General features: G+C 48.5%; 1 protein-coding gene across 2 annotated transcripts in view; it reads left to right on the forward strand.

Moving 5' to 3' along the window:
* Window positions 1–90: 90 nt before the first annotated feature.
* Window positions 91–20721, forward strand: part of MIER1 (MIER1 transcriptional regulator) — a 33455-nt gene continuing 12824 nt past the window's right edge. Inside the window, exons 1-5 of one of the 2 annotated variants that reach the window (XM_032117637.1) lie at window positions 91–442; window positions 569–661; window positions 12163–12187; window positions 13031–13176; window positions 16708–16875. In XM_032117637.1, coding sequence (XP_031973528.1) covers window positions 13078–13176; window positions 16708–16875 — 267 coding nt within the window. In that variant the 5' untranslated portion in view covers window positions 91–442; window positions 569–661; window positions 12163–12187; window positions 13031–13077. Of the gene's footprint in view, window positions 443–568; window positions 662–1332; window positions 1468–12162; window positions 12188–13030; window positions 13177–16707; window positions 16876–20721 lie in introns of those variants that run through there. The other variant, XM_032117636.1, reaches the window with a different exon arrangement.

Genomic DNA, 20721 nt, shown 5'->3' on the forward strand with positions numbered 1-20721 from the left:
CCGATTGGTCGCTGCGCGGTGCGCGGGCCGCGCTGTGCTCGCGGCCGCAGCCCCGGGCCGTCCCTGGGCCCCGGTTCGGGTCCCGCCCCCGCCCCGTGTCACCGAACCAGCGCTGCCCGCGCCCGCCGCGACACCGCCCCGCCGGCGGCTCGGCGTTCCCGCGGGGCTGCAGCGCCTCGCTCGAGGGTTCACCCCTGAGTCAGCAAAGTCGCGCCCGCGGGTTCTTTCGGCACCGCCCGCAGGGACCGTGTGAGGGTTGGGGATGCGGCTCCTCGGCGGAGGCGCCGGGCGTGCGTGAGCCGCGCGGCTCTGCAGGGGCACGGCCGAGGCGTTTAACACAACCCAGGGACGCGGTGTCCTCGCTGTGACAGCAGCCGCGATGCCCGACGGGCGCGCCGGGCGCTGCCCCGCGCCGGCCCGGGGACAGCGCTGAGCCGGGCAGGTGAGGCACCGGGGCTGCAGGGAGGACACGGTGAATTTCCACTGGTTTTGGATCTTTTCTCTGCTTATTTGGGGTGGTTTTTTCGGGTTTTGTGTTTAACCTAGAGTTATTATTGTGTCACCCAAGGGCCTCACGCCCAGCAGGAGCCCCCGTTCCCCGAGGACCCCCTGTTCGCCTCACGGCCGATGAGACACCCCCCGCGCCTCTGCGGCTACCCGCGTGAGTACGGCGGCCGGGCGGGAGGGGGGCAGCGGCACCGGCACGGCGAGCGAGAGCGGCGCGGGGCGATGCTGTGGAGCCGGTGCCGGCGGCGGGCGGGGCCGGAGGGCCCCGCCGGGACCGTGAGGGGCCGCGGCGAGCGGGAGCCTCCGCGCTGGCCGGGGCGTGGCCTGGGCAGTGAATGACATCAAAGGGGGCGCGGCCGGTGGCTTGAGTGACACGTGAGGGGGCGTGGCTTGTACCGAATGACATATAAGGGCATGAGGGGCCGCGGCGGGGCGGGGGCGTGGCCTTGCGGTGTGAGTGACAGGCGGAGCGTGTGCTCTCGGTGACAGGAGAGGGGGCGTGGCCTGCGCGCTGAATGGCAGGCGGTGGGGAGCGGGCTGCGCTTTGATTGACATGTAAGGAGGTGGCCTTAGACCTTGATTGACAGATGGGGGCTGCTCCCTGAGTTACACAGGCGCTCTGCTTGTACCAAGTGACATGCGATGTGCCTGAGTGACGCGAAGGGGGCGTGGCCGCCACCCTGATTGACAGGTTGGGCTGGCGCTATGTGACATGCGAGGGGGCGTGCCCTCCCGTTGATTGACAGGCGCGGTGGGCGTGGCCTCCACTGACTGACAGCGGCCGCACGCACCCTGTCCGCTTCCCGCGGTGCGCGGTGACGTCGTGCGTAACGTGGCCACGCCCCTCCCGCCCCGCCGCTCCCGGTCCCGTCCCCGCCGCTCCCGCCGCTCCCACCGGGACCCGGCGGCGCTTCCCGGCGATGTGACCCTTTCCCGGGAATACCAGCGATCATGGCTGAGGTGAGAGCGGTGGGGGCTTGCCCGGGAACTTGTTGCGCGGGGCCGTAAGTTTGTTGTGGGGACCGGAGGCCCGCGGGCACCGGCGGTCCCGCCCGTACCCCTCAGGGGCCTTCAGCCCCCGGGACGGCCCCGTTCGGGGCCGTCCCGGGGGCTGAAGGCCCCTGAGGGGTACGGGCGGGACCGAGCGCGGCGCCTCCCGTTTTTTTTTTTTTTTTTTTTATGGACCGCATATGCTAAAACATCGCTTTATTTCCTTTAAGTATCTTTTTGTAGTCGTTAAGACAAAGGGGGATTGCTTAAAAGGTAGCGCGGTGTCCTGGGAGGGAGAGGTTTCTGGTGGAAAACGCAGGAATTCCCAGGATTTGCGGGGAGTGGGGGGGTGTTATTTGGGGATAATGGGGGTTATGTTGTGGGATGTAATGGGGATATAATATAATAACGATGGGGAAATGTGTAAAAAGCCTCTTTATGGCAGTGTTGGATTGGTGGGGGTTGGATTTGCCCATCCCAATAGGATCAGCTCTTCCCCTTTGAGGAGGGGAATTAGGGCTGATGAATGGATATTCCATTAAGTTTTCCCCGAATTATCCCCAGATCTCAATCTCGAGGCTGTTTGCTGCTCTGTGTTGACAAATGTGTTGGAAATGAAAATTTGGGAAGTATGCTTTGGAAAAGTAAAATCTGTGGGACAGGTGTTGCTTCCAGGGCAAGCTGGAAGTGTCAGGATTAGAAGATTTTACGGATGACGCTTCTTCCCTTGGAATTCCCGAATGTACAGGGATTTTTCCTTAAATTATTTTATCTTTTCCTCCCAAACCAAAACTTTAATGGACCAGTCTTCCTGTTGTTGGGACAACACGTCCTGAGCTAATCTTAGAAGTTTTAAGAACCTGCCTGTGTGGTTTTATATCTCGAGAGGGAATCACGGGTCTGATCCCTGTGTGATTCCAAAAAATGTGAATATTAAACTCCTGCCTTCTACAAAGTTGGAGAGACAGTGGGGGCCTGTGTTCCGGGTATCAGAGTATTCGGGATCTTTGGCTTGAGTTTTTGTACATTTTGTTCATTTTTTTGTTAATTCACCCCAATATCCTGGGCTAAATCCCGCTGTTCTGCGGGCTCCCGGCGCTGTGTCCTGTGGGGCTGAGCCATGAGTAACTTCCTACTCGGTGTCACGTCCTCACGTCGACGTCACAGCAGTGACAGCACCGAGGGCTGGGGGTTTGTGCTGCCCAGGGCAGGGAGATCCCACTGGGATGTGGGGCTGGGCATGTTTGGCTTTTCCCTTCATGGATGTTGTTCCAGTGGGTGAGGCCTTTGCTACGTATCAGTCTTGATATCACACTCAGAGGGGAGCAGGAGTTTTCATCTTTGCTTTTTTGAAGGTGAATTCCTTGTCCTGTTTTGGCATCTCTGTTTGAGGTGAAGGGCCAGGAGGAGCCTTTGATCCACTTGTGGATGAGTTTAGGAGCAGCAGCACCTGGAGTTCATTCCCACCACTGAGTTGTGCAGGCAACTGTTGCATCTGCATGGAGAAACAGTAACAATTAAAAAAAAATTTAATACTCTGAGTGATTTAAGCAGGAGCAATGTCCTGGATACAGTTCCCAGCTTGCTTTGTGTCCCTGCCCATGGAAAGAAGTTGGAACTGGATGGTTTTAGGGTTCCTTCCAGGATTCTGTGAACTTAGGAAATACAGAGGGAGCAGAGTGGGAATTCTCCTTAGCATGGCGTTTCCTCATAGCTCTGGTGTCAACCACGGCCTGGAGGAGCTGCAGATGATGAAAATGTGGATGGGAAGGTATAAGACTGATGTGCTTCTTGCCCTCTTTCCCATCCTCCTCTCCCAGTGGAAAATCTTGTGCTGGCCGTTCTGAAGGGATGCACAGGAGCTCATCCTTCACTCAGGAACGATCCTAAAATGTTGTGGTGTAGAGATTTAGCTACAGACACCAACTTAAAAGCCCAATAAAACTGAAACCTGTTGAGTTGGACAGGAAGGCTCTTCAGAAGGCAGGGCTGAGCCTGGGTAGTCAGTGAGGGAGACCAGAAAGTGAAACTAAATTCACTAAAAGTGCTGCTTCACTTTTGCAGAAGTGATTTGAATACAGGACAGACAAAGGAAAAAAAATATTTTGAATATATATTAAATTTGGGATTAATAACCTTTGTTAGGGTTCTTTTTACTTTTACGTGATTCCTCATATTCCAACATGTGAGAAGTTTGTTCCAGGCATAAACTGGAAGGAAAATATCTCTAACTTAAGATCAGCTGAAGCTTTGTGAGTGTTACAATATCCTTCTTTAAGCTGCTTACGGGGTGGTTTTGGTGGAGGGAATGCTGATACACACAGATTTTCTCCAAAATAAGTATTTTAATGCCTTCTGAGAAGAAAAGATTGGGGCTGAAAAGCTTGATTAGCAGCTGAAAGAGAATGTTTTTTGTTAATTCAGCCTTTGTAATGTTGGAGTGAAATGTAAGTGAGAGAATGAGATCTTCTGATCCCAAAACTGGAAGAGCTGGGGTCAGACTTTTGTGTTGAACAGAGGCAGCTCAATACCTGCTGTAATTTCCAGAAGTGCCGGATTCCTGCTGTTCCCTTTGTTCCGTGAAGGGATGCACCAATCCGGTTGCTACAGGCACTTGCCAGGATACTGAACATGGAAAACTAAAGGGAAGAAGATGAGGGTTTGGGGTTTTTCATTATTCTTCAGTGAATTAGGAGGAGTACCAGGGCTGCTGCATGGCAAAGAGGGTGGTCAGTGTGGTCAGAGGTGAGGTGGGAGCGTTGGGGACAAAATATCTCTGGTTTTGGGTTGGTGTAGCTTGGAATTAACTGCAGGCTGGTTTAGTTATGGGTCACGGTCCTCAGACTGGTCCTGAAAGGGAAGATCCTGCTCCTCCTGCTGCTTTTGTGTAAATGCCCCTGAACTTCCATGAGTTGGCCCATCCCTGGCTGAGAACCTAAAAGCTTCCTGCAGGAGAAGCCGCTCTCTCAGCTGAGGGAAAGTTGCCACAGGAACTGGAGCTGGAATGGGGCAGCAGGACCAGCCCTGGGGATCAGCAGAGCCCCAGGAGGCTCCAGGGGGACCTTGTGGCTCTGCACAAGTCCCTGACAGGAGGGGGCAGCCGGGGGGGTCGGGCTCTGCTGGCAGGGAACAGGGACAGGAGGAGAGGGAACGGCCTCAGGCTGGGCCAGGGCAGGCTCAGAGTGGATATTGGGGAAATTCCTTCCTGGAAAGGCTGTCCAGCCCTGGCACAGCTGCCCAAGGCAGGGGTGAGTGCCCATCCCTGGCAGGGTTTAAAAGCTGTGTGGATGTGGCACTTGGGGACGTGGGGCAGTGGTGGCCTTGGCAGTGCTGGGAATGGTCTTGGAGATGTTTTCCAACCTAAAGGATTCCACGATTCCCTTCCCCATGATTGATGCTGGAACAGACACTCCTGTTTCTCCCAAACCTCCAGCAGGCAGCTGAGCAGCTCCTTGTGTTTCTCACCCATCACTGAGGTTCTTCAATTTTCTGACTTGCTGAAGTAAGAACTTCAATTTTTGCTTCTGCAGAGTGAATTTCTGGGGGGTTAAAAATCTGGATTGGCGTTTTAGGGTGTTAAGAAAGTATGGGAAGAAGCAGGAGCTGTCTTGGAGCAGGAGCATTTCTCTTGTGGTGTCAGTGGACAGTTACATGCCTCAACCTAATTCCTTTGAGTCCACTTTAATGGTTTTGAGTTTCTGAAAGTTTAGTTGTTTTCCACCAAAAAATCGGTTTATTAACATTGTGTGCTTTAAGAAGTCATCTATAAATTCCTATTGTCTGGGAAATTTTCCCTTTTTCTCAATGTTCTGCTTCTTTCAGCTGAGGGATTTTAAACTTTGGGAATGTCACTGAATTCTATTTTCATATTTTGAAAATTACTTCCTGATTTCTATTTTGAAACAGCTTCAGGACAGAATGCTGAAGAAATACATGCTCTGATAACTGTTCTTAGTAACCTTTTTGCATTCTTAGTATTTTTATTGAACTAAGGTGTAGTAGGAAGCAGTAGTAAAGTTCACACAGTCACTGATGTGTTTGCAAACTGAGGTGTTTGAACAGAGTTTTTGAGTAGCTCCTGGATACAGAACAAGGTCAAAATAGATTAAATCCGGGTTTCCTACTGATCTAAATCATGATTAAAATCAGGGATTGACATCAGTCAATCATATTTTTCCTGGTTTGATCATAGCTGTAACTAATTGGGGATCATTTTTATGTCATTTTGAGCAGTGTTTGTAGAATACTCCCCTGAGGTATCAGTGAACCTAGTAGAGAGCTGGGAATTCTCTTTTTTCCCTTTCTTGATGAGGGAATAAACCCCAAAGTGGTTGGTTATAGGCACGGGTTGTATTCTCTCAAGGGAAAGCTCTGGGAAATTGCAGAGAATGCAATGGCACTCTGCATTTCTAATCTTAAAAAGAGGGTGGCCCTTGGTTTATTTTGTCACAACAGGAGAGTTTTGTGGATATTTTTTGCATATGATAAAATATTGATGTTTGTGGGCTTCCAGCTCAGGACTTCAGATCCTTCCTAAAGCAGCAGAGGGATTCAGGCAGACGCTGGAATTGCTGTAAGGTTGTTTCTTTTTGAGCCTTTTCGTGGCCAGAAGCCCCAGGCTGCATTAATATTTCCCTCTTAATCCATTCACGTCACAAACTGTCCATATGAATGTTTCCCTGTGGTGCCTGGCATACGACTGTGGCTGGTTTCTTCTGGAATTCTGTAGTAGGATCCGATCACTCCATAGAATCCCGGTTTTCTTAGCACGGTATTTTAGATTATTACAAGAAGTTAAGGAAGTTTGTAATGGAAATGAATGTTAAATAGAAAATGGGGAAGTGTGGAACCGTGTGCTTCAGGTAGGGCTGGTGGAGTTCTGATTGCCTGTGGTGTCATGCTCCATAATTCTCTTGGAATGGGAAGTTCTCCTGGTGGAGTTGCAGGGAGCATCATGTCCTGTCAGCCAAAGCCTCCCCTTGGCTGCAGCTGCCTCCCTGCAGCAGCTTCCTTAGCCTGGAGCACCAGCACTTCTCCGAGGACCCAGCCCCTTGGGAAAATCCCTGCACAGTGGTGCTGGAGTGGGACCTTGGACAGAACCTGCTTTCAGCATCCTGAAGTTTCCTGTCCCTTCCTGTGACTCGGCACCCCAAGAGCTGCAGCTCCCCCTGCTCTGCGGGAACGCAGAGCTCTGTGCTCCCCTTGGGAGGGGATTTTGGGCTGGGATGGACCTGAGTCCTTCAGTGCAGAGATCCAAGGGGGGATCAGCAGCTCTCCTGACACTCTGACGTTACTGTCACCTCTCTGTCCTGCCCTGTCCCTGCTGGACACCTCAGAGCCCCTGGCAGGGCCTAAAGGGGCTCCAGGAGAGCTGGAGAGGGACTGGGGACAAGGCATGGAGGGACAGGACACAGGGAATGGCTTCCCACTGCCAGAGGGCAGGGCTGGATGGGATATTGGGCAGGAATTGTTCCCTGGGAGGGTGGGCAGGCCCTGGCACAGGGTGCCCAGAGCAGCTGGGGCTGCCCCTGGATCCCTGGCAGTGCCCAAGGCCAGGCTGGACATTGGGGCTGGGAGCAGCCTGGGATGGTGGAAGGTGTCCCTGCCATGGCACTGGGTGGGATTTAAGGTCCCTTCTCCCGTAGCTCTCTCAAAAATCTCAAAAGTCAGCATTAAGGGATAATTTGGGGTGGAAGGGAGCTCAGGAGGTCTCTGGTCCTACCTGCTCACAGCAGGCTCTGCTCTGAGGTCTCCTTAGCTCACTCAGGGCTGTCTCCAGTCTGGTCTAGAAAACTTCCAAGGAAAAACACTGGGAAAAGTCCTCATTATAGAGGAATCAAGCCTCAGAAGGGAATGGCCAAGCCAGGGGACCTTTGCTGAGGTAGAATCTTCAAGGTTTTAATGATCATGTTTGGGATCTTGGGAATTCAAACATTGCACTTGATCTTTGTCCTCTGGAAGGACAGGAAGTTTCTCATTTAGCCACCAAACTAAAAAAGTACAAATCCGTGGATGTAAAGGCTTCCCTTTCAGGGATGTCACTACGGTTCGGGCTGTGCAAGTGTTCACATGTAGAACTGTAAAAGAGGACCAGAAGTGTTTTTTTCTTTTTCCCTTGCTTCAATATGTTGTTCTTTTCTCCCCAAGGTAAAAATGAGGCTTTTGAAATATATTTTAACACAAGTTATTTGTAACACAACACAGAGAGAGAGGGAAAGCTGGGACTGTAGCCTTCCTCTTACGGAAAGGGACACATTCCCTCTGGAATAAAAGATACTATTCCCTATTTTAAACAGTTCTTTTCTCCAGGGCCAACTTAGAGGCGAGTATATTAACTTAGGGATATTTTCCTGTTGCAGAGTTCAAGACCTGAACAAACTGATGGGTTTGTCAGGCATATCGCTGTCAACATGAAGAGAATTTAATTCTAGTTTTGAATTGTTTTATGTAACACTTCAAGAGCTGTTAAAGATAACTGAGTCAATTTGAACATGATTTGTATTTGTCTTGTGGCCACTGCAGATTGTTCTGCAAATTTTAAGATGTTTCATTATTAATCACTTCTGTTAAACAGTGTGAAAGGTGTCAGCCAAGACAACAGTTTTGTGGGTAGAAGTGAAACTGTGCAGTGTCCTGTCCCTTCTGTTCAGGTGTTTTTGCTGTAGGGGAAAGAGAGAAAGCTCAGTGCATTCTTTCTCCAGCTTTCATGCTTTGGAGTATCCCAGTCCATTCCAAGCAGCTCTGAAGCTTTGGAATAAGACCTGGCCATCTCCTGCCAGCGTGCGGCACTGGGAATTGCCTGGAATAAACTGTGCAAGGCTGCTCTCTCCTGAAGGCTGCTTGTATTAAATAAACTGTCACAATGCCAGTTCAGTGGGATAATTTAATTTCCATCCCAAATGATGGGGTAAGACAGATCCCAAAGTCCAGGGAGTTGTTTTAGGGGAACACTGTGGGTGTTCCCATGTTTGACACATCCCTGCTGCATTTGCCTCTTGGCACTAAACGGTGTCTGAAGGAGACTGGCCAACTTCAGTCTGTGTATTCCATATCCATACCCTGGGGAATGTATTGGATGGGATCTGTCCCATCTATTCCATATCCATACCCTGGGAATGTATTGGATGGGATCTTTTGGCTGGTTGTTGCTACAAGTGTCCCTAACCTTGGGAAAGGCCTGTCTTTCCTGCGACTCCCAAAAATACCTGTGGAATAAAACAGTGACAAACCAATAGCGCTGATGGTTTGTGGCTCAGTGTCTCTCCTTTTTCTCTTTACCTGAGGTTTGTTTTCTTCACCCCTCAGAGCCGGGCTTTCCTTCAAATTGTTCATCTGGAGCGTTAGCAAACGTGCTCCTCGGTGTATCCATGCAGCAGGAATCCTTGGTCACTGGAGTTTTTCCTCATTGTCCATGAGTTGGGAGTTCATGGATGATTTTTCATTCTTTTGAGCTCACAGCAGACTGTTCTCTGTTACCTTTGCTGATGGTGCAATTCACAGAACAGTTGGAGTGCGTATTGCCTGTGTATTGTCAGTATCCCATATTTTTCTCTCCTGAGCCTTGGATCCCATTATCCTTTGATACATAGCAGCTCTTTGTTCCCACAAGTGCCCTTGAGGCAAAATCGTGCTTTGTGCTTCCCTGGGAATGGCTGAGCAGAAAATGAAAAGCCACTGAAGAACAGGGGTGGCCTTTTCCTGGGAATTCCCATTCCATGGCCGTGCCATCCTTAGGAATTGGGATCTGCCAGTGCTAACACAGCCATATGATCCTTAACCAGTGCCAGGAAATTTTCATAATTAAATGCCCCCAAAGCCATTTGTTCTAGCCTGGCCAGAGCCACCACCCCTTGGAGGCACGGAATGAGACGGGCTCACCAGGCCGTGCAGGAATTGTCTTCCACAGCTCTTCAATCAGAGGATGCTCCTTCACCTTCTGTGCTGCCAGACTGGCACTGAAGGGTTTTGCAGCTCTCCCTTTTCCGCGTGTCCAGCCTCAAACTCCTGCTCAGGACTGTTTGCAGCACGTCTGCACTCGTAGAGGCCCGGGATAAAGTCCTTTGGCTTGGGGAGAGGCTGGAAAAGTGGTGTCAGTCGTCTTGGAGATGGGGCTACTGCCCCAGCACGTGGAGTGGCCCGTGGGCTGAGCCTGGCACAGGTGGCACAGGCACGGGAGTGGTGGCAGGAGGTCAGGGAACTGCTTTTGGCAGCAGCTGGCCAGTAATAAAGATGAGCTGGAATGTGACACTGGTTCAGGCTGGAAATAGAAGCAGGAAATGATTGGCAGCTCATCCCAGACTGGAAACCCAGGAAATGCAAGCTAGAGAATCCACAGACAGGGCAGATGTGGTTGGCAAAGCTTGGGAGGGAGGAAGAGACCCAGAGGCTGCTTTCCTATAGGCTGAAAGCAAAGCCGTGGTTTTGGGGCTGGATTTTGGAGTCAGGGCTCCCTGGACTCCTGTTATCCCTGGTTTCTGTGCTGGTTTTCCTTCTGAATTGAGGCCTTTCCCCAGAACTTCCCTTCCCAGGTTGGAGCTGAGGTGAATCAGCTCGCTGGTGCATGCATGGACCAGCCAGAATTCCCAAAGGATTACCAATAGGAAGCCAAGACTAACACTACTGGTTTGTAAATCCATAAACTGTTTCCCAGCTGAGACCCCCTCAAAACTCCTCTGTTACATCAAAAATTATCCAGGGAAGCTGGGAACGTTTTGGAAAAAGGTTTTTTTTCTTTGCAAAATGAGTGTTAATTTGTGTAAGGGGCTCCCAGTAACAACACATTTTAATGGCTGAGCAGAAAGAGGAGTTCTAAGATGGCATTTGCAGAATTTATTGTTTACTAAGGAAAATATTTTATCCCTCAGAATAAATTCTCCTCAGGCCCTTCCAGGCCTTTAAATCCAGCTCTGTTCCTTGGAGGGCGGAGTAATTTCTGGAATAATTTTTTGTTGTGGAATTAAGGTTGGAAAAGAGTTTTAAGATCATTGAGTCAAACCATGAGCACCACCACTAATCCGTGTTCCCACCTCCACCTGGTTTTGAACACTTCCAGGGATGCTGATTCCAACCCTTTCCCTGGAGAAAAGGGGAGGCTCTCCATGGCTTTTTTCCTGGCCTGGGAAGATTGCATTTATTTGGTTTCCAACCAATGATTGCTGCAATAAACACATTAAGACTTTGTTAATTTGTATTAATTATTCTGTATTGCATTTTATTAATTACCCAGGTTTACCAGACAAACAAAACACCAAATAGAGATCAGTCCTTGCTGGCTGATCCTGATATTCAGCTCCAGCTCAGTAATACTGGACTCTGGAATTTGTTAAGATAATCTTTGCAAATAAAGACTTTTTTGGGTGTAGTGATTAGCAAAACTTCCCCTGGTGTTGTGCAACAATCCACAGAAATGTTTGTAGTGCTTACCCACTTCATATGAATTTCTCTGGGGACACCTTAGAGCCCTGAAGGGGCTCCAGGAGAGCTGGAGAGGCACTGGGGACAAGGCCTGGAGGGACAGGACACAGGGAATGGCTTCCCAGTGCCAGAGGGCAGGGCTGGATGGGAGATTGGCAAGGAATTCTGTGTATAATCTGTATTTTCCCTATGCTGGACATATTTTGAGTTCATTTATGCATTGTAGACTCCCACAAAAGGGAGACAGATATGTAAGTGAATTTTTTTTCCCAAAGAAGGTTTCTTTCTTCTCACTTTGAAGAGCTTTTGATATAAAAGAATTTCAAATTGCACAGGATTTTTTCACCTGTAGATTTTGCTTTGCTGCGTCACTAGGCCGAGTTGAGAAGGAGGCAAGGAGAAGGAAATTCCTTTAAAAAATCCTGGAATAGTAGCACAAGATTTTCCCTGAAGACAGCATTATATATTAATTAATATAACAATATCCATGGTGCCAAACAGTATCTGAGTTTGCAGGAGGTGACAGGGACTGTGGCACCACAGGGAAAAGTCAGTTTTCCTAACTTGGAAATAAATATTTCATCACTCTGGACCTGAAAAGGGTTGGAACATTTGCTTGAATTATCAAAACAAATGAGCTTTGAATGTCTGACATGCAAATTTCCCCCCAGGAGGTTAAAGACTGGCAAAGGGATAAGCAAGGGAAAGCAGGATTTTATGAAAGAATTTGTTTGTGGAGGTTATAAATATCAGGTTACCAAATTTTGGGTCAAAGAGGGGCTCTGTTACGTGGATTATTGGGGAAGCCTCATTTTCTTTATCTCAAAAATAAGATTTTTTTGGTGGTGTTTCTTGTTTTTTCCTCGCAGCTGGGTTGGAGATGAAGTTGATTTTTCCTTTATTCTGTATGGAATTCTTATTAGGATTTGGGATTCCTTTAAAAAGTGTGTCCCTGAATTGGAGTAGAACAGGGAATTTGTGCTCAGCTTCAAATGGGAAGAATAATTTCTCTTAAACTGGGACTCACTGGCAGTGGAATCTGGGTTCTCCCTGGGTTGTGGAAGGGGAGAATTATACCTGGAGTTAGATCAGAGCTAAAGTACTATTTACCTTGGTGCTTTATTTATAAATTTGATTATTATTTATAAATATATTTTTTTGCAGGGAGTTGCTCTGTATCAGCTGAATAATTGAATTTGTACAGGTTCAACATAGCAAAAATAATTTCCGTTATTTTCTTTTTTTTTTTAGCCTTCTGTTGAGTCTTCAAGCCCAGGTAAGTATTTTTAATAATTTCCAAGGGTTTTGGCATCCTATGAGTGGAAAAGCTTTCCAGGAGTTCCTTTAGCTGCATTGTTGTTGCCTCTTGAGGTTTTATTTCTTTCAGAGAAATAATTAATTGCTTCATAATTAAACCTTAGAGTCACCCCTCCCTGTCACACCCTTAGCGTGGCTACAAGGTTTGGAAAATGGAATTTAAATTGTCCAGGGAAAAAGGGGGGGAAATAGGAGCAGGATTGGGATTAAAAATCAGGAAGAAAGGGGGAAATATGAGCAGGGTTGGGATTAAAACTCAGGTATTTGCGTGACATCTGCCAAACCATTCATCCATTCATTGCTTTGTCATTGTCACCAAATGGAACCAAAGAACTGGGGAAAAAAGGGATGAGGGAAAATAACTCAGGAATAAAATCTGCATAACTGGGAAACTTGGTTAATGGAAATTTTGGAGAAGGCGTAAGTTTATCTTTGTAGTTGTAAATGAGGAAGGTGCCCAAGAATGAAGGAGTTTTTATTTTATGAGTATTTTTACTCCCTGTAGAACTGGATTTAGGCAGGTTTGTGATTATTTAAGAGTTAAATGACCACAAATTGAATTTTCCAGGCATTAACTAGGGCCTGATGTGCGGAGAGAGGGACCTGGTCCTTCCTGCCAGGATCTCTTCCCCACAAAGGAAATTCCCCTGAATAATGAGGCAAAGCCAAAGGAGCGAGGGACGATATTTGAATTTCTGATCACAATTCTGCTTCAAATGTCACCTAAAGAAGCAACTAAAGCAATTCAGCTCTGCGAGGCCGTGGTGTAACTAAAACCATTGTTGGAAATGTTTCCCATCAGGAGGTTCAGCAACATCTGATGACCATGAATTTGACCCATCAGCTGATATGCTGGTGCATGACTTTGATGATGAACGGACATTAGAAGAGGAGGAAATGATGGAAGGAGAAACAAACTTCAGATCTGAAATAGAGGATCTTAACAGGGTAGGTGGCCTGAAGGAGTCCCAAAGCAGACCCACACAAAACTTTCAGGGTTTTATCCCTTGTGTTTGGAATTTAAAAAAAAAAATCACCTTAAACCCCTGAATAGCTAAGTAATAAAGAGGGAGAAAAGGGGCTGAATAAATTTATCAAAAACTGGGGAAAAGAAATGGCACATAAATATTAATAATGGATAAAGCTGTGCTTGGTTAGTTGCTTTTTGCATCTATAAGATTTGCATTTTCGAACTAATATAAATTAAGATATCCTCTGACTAAACTTGTGTATTCCAACTGCACCTGAGTAGTGCTTGTAGATTTTTATTTAAAGCCAAAACCCTCATAATTTTACATTTCTTGTGCATTTGGATACAAATATCTGTCTAATCTAGTGGAGCCCATAGGAGTATCTTCATTTAAAGGAAGATGCAGAGGAAATGATATCCAAGCCCTATTTAGCATGAGTGATTATGCCAATAGCACTTTAAATTAATTTAGTACATTTAATCAATATTTCCAGTGGAAATGGTCATTTCTTTCTGGCAATTCCAGGTTCTGCTGTCACTTCTGTATTGTCTTAAATTATTTCTCAGGCAGGAATAATATTCTTAAATTACCAAGTAGGTTCATTATAAATGCAAAGTAATTTAGATGCTGTCTGTGGCCTTGTTGGCCTCCTGAACAGATCATTAATGATTCACAGATGAATATTTGATGTACAAATCCTATTTAGCTTAAGTGATTCTACCAATATGGCTTTAAATTCATTTACTCCATTTAATCTATATTTCCAGTGTAAATTTCTAGGTTGATATTAATTGGAAAACATAAAGGTAAATAAATAGTTGGTGAATCTAAATATGCTTCATGTCGATTACGTGAGGAATGGAGCTCCACATGTCTCACATGGGGTTTAAATTGAAAATGTGCTTTTTTCCCTTCATATTTTGTGTAATTCTTTCACCACATTACAACTCTTCAGTTTATCCCCTCATATCCAGTGGTTACCTCGAGTTGTGGGTAAATATTAAATAAATACATAATTTGTATTATTTACGTTTGTATAATTTTATCTTTTTTCAGACATGGGTGATAGGCCATTTAGTTCTCAAAACTGCTCTCAGGATAAATGCTATCCTGTGTTTTTCCCCCAAAATTTACCTGGATTATTTCAGATTTCCCCAGGCTGGGAATGTCCCTGATGGAGCAGTTCAGCCCTGGCAGTTGGGTTTTGCAAAAGCATTTTTGAACCTTGGTGGTTGTCATAAAAACTCCCCCTTCCTGTGAGGGTTGGGATCTTTCCTGCTCATGGATTAAACTCTGGTGGGTCTGGAATGTGCTGGTCCTTGAGGGCCTGGGATTGTTCACCTGGAGAAGGGAAGGTTTTGGGAGAGCTCAGAGCCCCTGGCAGGGCCTGAAGGGGCTCCAGGAGAGCTGCAGAGGGACTGGGGACAAGGCATGGAGGGACAGGACCCAGGGAATGGCTTCCCACTGCCAGAGGGCAGGGCTGGATGGGAGATTGGGAAGGAATTGTTCCCTGGGAGGGTGAGCAGGCCCTGGCACAGGGTGCCCAGAGCAGCTGGGGCTGCCCCTGGATCCCTGGCAGTGCCCAAGGCCAGGCTGGACATTGGGGCTCTGGAACTCTCCTTCCACAGAAGGAATTTCAGTGTCTTGGATAATCCTTGTGATTTTTTTAACCTTTTCCATTTTTGCAATACCCTGAAGCGATACAGAAATCCCAATTTGTGTTTTCTCTTGGAGAGTTGCTGGTCCTTGGAACTCTGGGAATTGGAATGGACTATTTGAAGTTGAGGCTTTACCTGAGAAAAATATTATAAATACAAACCCCCCTTTCCTAGGTAACGCAGGGTCAGTAATATTCCTGTTCCATAATTCACAAATACCTACAAATTCCAGTAAAAGTTCTTTCTAATTCTCAGCTCTATAGGATAGGTGCACTTAAAGAAAGGATATTCCTTTCCAAAATGTACTGGAGGACATTTGGATAATTAAAATACGATTTTTCTGCTAGCTCTGCTGCCAGGTTTAATTAAGACCACAGGCCTTTCATGTTGTCTGTGTCAGTAAAGTATTAATTCCTCACTTCTAAGAGTTCCTCCCATGCACTGACAGGATGGGCACCAAGGAGTCAAGAGGGAAGGGGAGAACATTTAATTCCACATTATTTGCATTACTGGGAGTAAAACTTAACCAAAGAGTAGAGGAATAAGTGGTAGGATGGCTTAGTTCTTTGAAATGAAATAAAATGAAATAACATAAAATACAATACAATACAATACACAGACAATGAGTGCTGATAACCCCTGTGTCACTCTTTTTACAGAGCACAGCTAACCCCACTCTTGTCATTGGGATTGTTGGGATGTTTCCAGGAATTAGATCAGTGCAGGCCCTTAAGATAGGAAGTCTAAGGTCAGCCAGTAACTAAAAATATCTGATTATCAGCCAACGTGTACATTAAATACTAAGAAAAACTATTTAGAGCAAGCAGACACCTCCAATTAATAAACAAAGGATTTGATGTTTTGAGAGAGAATTTTTAAATGATCTCTGAAAGTTTCTGCTCTGAAAAATCTCCTTAGGGATGACTGTCCTGAAGGCTGGACACTGAGGATTAAAAGTAGTAAAGGAAGTAATTAGCAGAGCCAGCAATTAGTAATTTTTATTAATAAAGGTAAGAGTTTGGGAGCCTCTAAATTTGAGAAGTGGCAGTATAATTTGAAATGTCTCTTCAGAGTGGACCAGCCTTTTAAGGATTTTTAAATAAAATTTTCTAAGATTTTCACAGATTTGCTTCCAGCTGGGGATGGGTTTGTAGCCAACCAGCTTAAAATAAACATGAAACAAACATTCCTGCTCTCCTTCCCTGGGTATCAGGTGATCCCTCACCCCATCCAAACCTTCCTTGCCTGAAGAAGGAGAGGTACAGGGACACTGAGAGGTGCAGTTTGGGTGGAATTTTACATTCAAGCATTGAGGAACTCTGTGGAATTGTCCCTGGAGCACAACTCCCCCTAAGAAGATCTAATTCCATGTTCCAGCCAGGTATTGCAAGTTCTGATGGAGCTGAATTCTTGGAGTCACTGCAGGAATTCCTGCCTTGCGCTGGGACAGGTTCCTGCCTCGCAGGATCTCAGCTGTCTGTGTGAAGCACTTGCTGCTGACACCCATTTTATCCATTTTCCCCACAAATTTGTACTAAATAGCACCATTTTCCCAGCTGGTTTGGGGCAGTGGAGGGAATACCAATAAATCTTCCAGTAAGGAATGTGTTTGCTGTGGGTACTGAAGGTGTTTGGTAAAACCGAGCCCCTTTAATGGGTTTGTGGCCCCGTGGAGATCCCCTTGGTGTGGGAGGTCTGCTGTAAATAAATCGAGGCTTGGGAAAGAAATTATCCTGCACAAAAGCCCCCCACGTTTTTCTTCGGTGGAGAGGTGCTCACCTTGATGCTGTAGAGCAGTTCCTGTGGCATTATCCCTGTTAAATCCCAGTTTTTGTTTGGCTGTTGCCCAGGAGAGCGACATGCCCATCCAGGAGCTGCTGAGCCGCTACGGCTACGATGGCACCGTGCCCCTGCAGGAGGAAGAGGAGGAGGAGGAGGAAGAGGAGGAAGAGGAGGAGGGAGAAGATGATGATGATGTTGATAACGATGACAACAGTGGCTGCAGTGGGGAAAACAAAGTAAGTGTGTGCTCATTTGCGTATGTAAATTCATGGCTTGCATGCATGTGCTACTCAATATCCCAGGCTTATCTGTAATAGAGTTGATTTTATAAACCTTGCTTTACTAATAAGGTTTATTCTGATTTACCCATCTGCATTTCTCTTAATTGCTCTTAATTCCATCTCTCTCATCCCAAACTGAGGCAATTTAAAATACATGGATGCAGCAGCATCTAAGAAGGGATTGGAATTGGCCTTCAGAACTTCAGCACTGACATTTTAAATGCCTGCAGACACCTTTAGAGATACAACTGAACACTTCTTTTGAGGTGGAAAAGCTGATTATTGAAACTGCACAAGGGTGGAGTTGGATTAAATGTGGTTCTGGGTGTTGGAAATCCTGCAAGTTTTCCAACTTGAACGTTTAAATTGTATTTTCCCAGCCTGGTTGTACTTGAATTAACTGAACCGAAGTGTCTTTGCAAAATGTTTAATTTTGAGCTTAGCATCTTCAAACTCCTTTTCTGTGTTCTCTCCAAATAATTTTCTGATTTTAGAAGAGTTTCTTCTACTTGGAATTTAGACTCCTGTCATGGGCACAGCTGTAACTTCTCCATTACTACTGCATCCTGAATTCCATTAAAATACAAACCCCTTGGCATTGTCAGCGACACAAATGCTGAGGCATTAGTGGAGGTTTCATTACCTAATCTGGCTTTGAAAAAGATCCATTCTGGGCTTTTGGTACTTCACCTATTTTAGAATCCCTGGAATGCCACACAGAGATGAGGAATGGTACATCTGATTCAGGAACTGAAGTTCCTGGGATTTACAGGCTCCCTTGACAGATGCTGGAGAAGGTTGTTATTTGTGGGGGCTGAATAGTTCAAAAGGAAGATCCATTGTTAGATTGTACCAGGAAAGGTTCAGGAAGCTGGAGAGGGGGAGAAACTTACATAACATAAAGGATGCAGGAAGAATTCTTTCAGGTAGAATTCTTTCAGGAAAATTTCCTCATGGAAAGGGTGGACGGGCTTTGGAAGGGGCTGGAGTCCCCATCCCTGGAGGTGTCCCAGGAACACTTGGATGTGGCACTCAGGGCTCTGGGCTGGTGACAAGGTGGGGATGGGGCACAGCTTGGACTGGATGATCCTGGAGGGCTTTTCCAACATCAGTAATCCTGTGCAGAATCAAGCTAAGGCACAAATGTTTGTTTTGTTGTGCTCAGTGCTGCTCCTGACGTGTCACTTCCTTCTGTGTCCTCACTTTTAATTCCCTCCTGGTACAACTTCCATCTTGTGTGTCCTCAGGGCTCTGCAGTGGCTGATTTAAGGCCCTGCCTGTCCTGTCCCTGTGTCCCAGCAGAGGAGCCACCCCTGTCCCCCTGCAGGGCCTCACCCTCCTTGGGGACAGTGCAGAGCCAGTGCCTTGCTGCCCCTCAGCAGCCACAGCTCAGGGACTGGCCCAGTTCTCACCAGTTCAGCCCATCCCAGCCCTGCACTGGGAGCAGGCACTGCCCAATCCCAGCCCAGTTCTCACCAGTTCAGCCCATCCCAGCCCTGCACTGGGAGCAGGCACTGCCCAATCCCAGCCCAGTTCACACCAGTTCAGCCCATCCCATCCCAGCCCTGCACTGGGAGCAGGCACTCCCCAATCCCAGCCCAGTTCTCACCAGTTCAGCCCATCCCAGCCCTGCACTGGGAGCAGGCACTGCCCAATCCCAGCCCAGTTCACACCAGTTCAGCCCATCCCATCCCAGCCCTGCACTGGGAGCAGGCACTCCCCAATCCCAGCCCAGTTCACACCAGTTCAGCCCATCCCAGCCCTGCACTGGGAGCAGGCACTCCCCAATCCCAGCCCAGTTCACACCAGTTCAGCCCATCCCAGCCCTGCACTGGGAGCAGGCACTGCCCAATCCCATCCCAGTTCACACCAGTTCAGCCCATCCCATCCCAGCCCTGCACTGGGAGCAGGCACTCCCCAATCCCAGCCGAGTTCACACCAGTTCAGCCCATCCCAGCCCTGCACTGGGAGCAGGCACTGCCCAATCCCAGCCCAGTTCACACCAGTTCAGCCCATCCCATCCCAGCCCTGCACTGGGAGCAGGCACTCCCCAATCCCAGCCCAGTTCACACCAGTTCAGCCCATCCCAGCCCTGCACTGGGAGCAGGCACTCCCCAATCCCAGTCCAGTTCACACCAGTTCAGCCCATCCCAGCCCTGCACTGGGAGCAGGCACTGCCCAATCCCAGCCCAGTTCACACCAGTTCAGCCCATCCCATCCCAGCCCTGCACTGGGAGCAGGCACTCCCCAATCCCATCCCAGTTCACACCAGTTCAGCCCATCCCAGCCCTGCACTGGGAGCAGGCACTCCCCAGTCCCATCCCAGCCCTGCACTGGGAGCAGGCACTGCCCAATCCCAGCCCAGTTCACACCAGTTCAGCCCATCCCATCCCAGCCCTGCACTGGGAGCAGGCACTGCCCAATCCCAGCCCAGTTCACACCAGTTCAGCCCATCCCATCCCAGCCCTGCACTGGGAGCAGGCACTGCCCAATCCCATCCCAGTTCACACCAGTTCAGCCCATCCCATCCCAGCCCTGCACTGGGAGCAGGCACTGCCCAATCCCATCCCAGTTCACACCAGTTCAGCCCATCCCATCCCAGCCCTGCACTGGGAGCAGGCACTGCCCAATCCCATCCCAGTTCACACCAGTTCAGCCCATCCCATCCCAGCCCTGCACTGGGAGCAGGCACTCCCCAATCCCAGTCCAGTTCACACCAGTTCAGCCCATCCCAGCCCTGCACTGGGAGCAGGCACTGCCCAATCCCAGCCCAGTTCACACCAGTTCAGCCCATCCCATCCCAGCCCTGCACTGGGAGCAGGCACTCCCCAATCCCATCCCAGTTCACACCAGTTCAGCCCATCCCAGCCCTGCACTGGGAGCAGGCACTCCCCAGTCCCATCCCAGCCCTGCACTGGGAGCAGGCACTGCCCAATCCCAGCCCAGTTCACACCAGTTCAGCCCATCCCATCCCAGCCCTGCACTGGGAGCAGGCACTCCCCAATCCCAGCCCAGTTCACACCAGTTCAGCCCATCCCATCCCAGCCCTGCACTGGGAGCAGGCACTGCCCAATCCCATCCCAGTTCACACCAGTTCAGCCCATCCCATCCCAGCCCTGCACTGGGAGCAGGCACTGCCCAATCCCAGCCCAGTTCACACCAGTTCAGCCCATCCCATCCCAGCCCTGCACTGGGAGCAGGCACTCCCCAATCCCAGCCCAGTTCACACCAGTTCAGCCCATCCCAGCCCTGCACTGGGAGCAGGCACTGCCCAATCCCAGCCCAGTTCACACCAGTTCAGCCCATCCCAGCCCTGCACTGGGAGCAGGCACTGCCCAATCCCAGCCCAGTTCACACCAGTTCAGCCCATCCCAGCCCTGCACTGGGAGCAGGCACTCCCCAGTCCATCCCAGTTGGATTTTAGGTGCCTGGGCCCTGAGCTGGCTCGGCTGGGCTGGGAGTTCAGAGCTCCGAGGCGCAAAATGCAGCTGTGGGGGTGGAATAATTGTATAAATCATTGAAGCTTTCCCTGCAAGTGCTCATCTCTGCACAGCCTATTTAGCTCCCCTGCACTTAGCTGGGTTCTATTTTTAATCTGCTTTAAGCTGCACATGTGACAATGCTCTGGTGGCTGCTGAAGGTGCACATCAATGTGTGCTGGGCCTGATGCTCCAGGGCCACGAGCAGCCACTGTGTGTGCAACATAAAACACAGCAAGGACACAAACAGCATGCTTTGAAGTAGAAAAAAAAAAGATTTGTTAAAAATATATTTATGATTTTCGTTTTCTCTGCTTGTAAT

The sequence above is a fragment of the Corvus moneduloides genome, chromosome 9 (genome assembly GCF_009650955.1).
Source record: "Corvus moneduloides isolate bCorMon1 chromosome 9, bCorMon1.pri, whole genome shotgun sequence".
Classification (NCBI taxonomy): domain Eukaryota; kingdom Metazoa; phylum Chordata; class Aves; order Passeriformes; family Corvidae; genus Corvus; species Corvus moneduloides.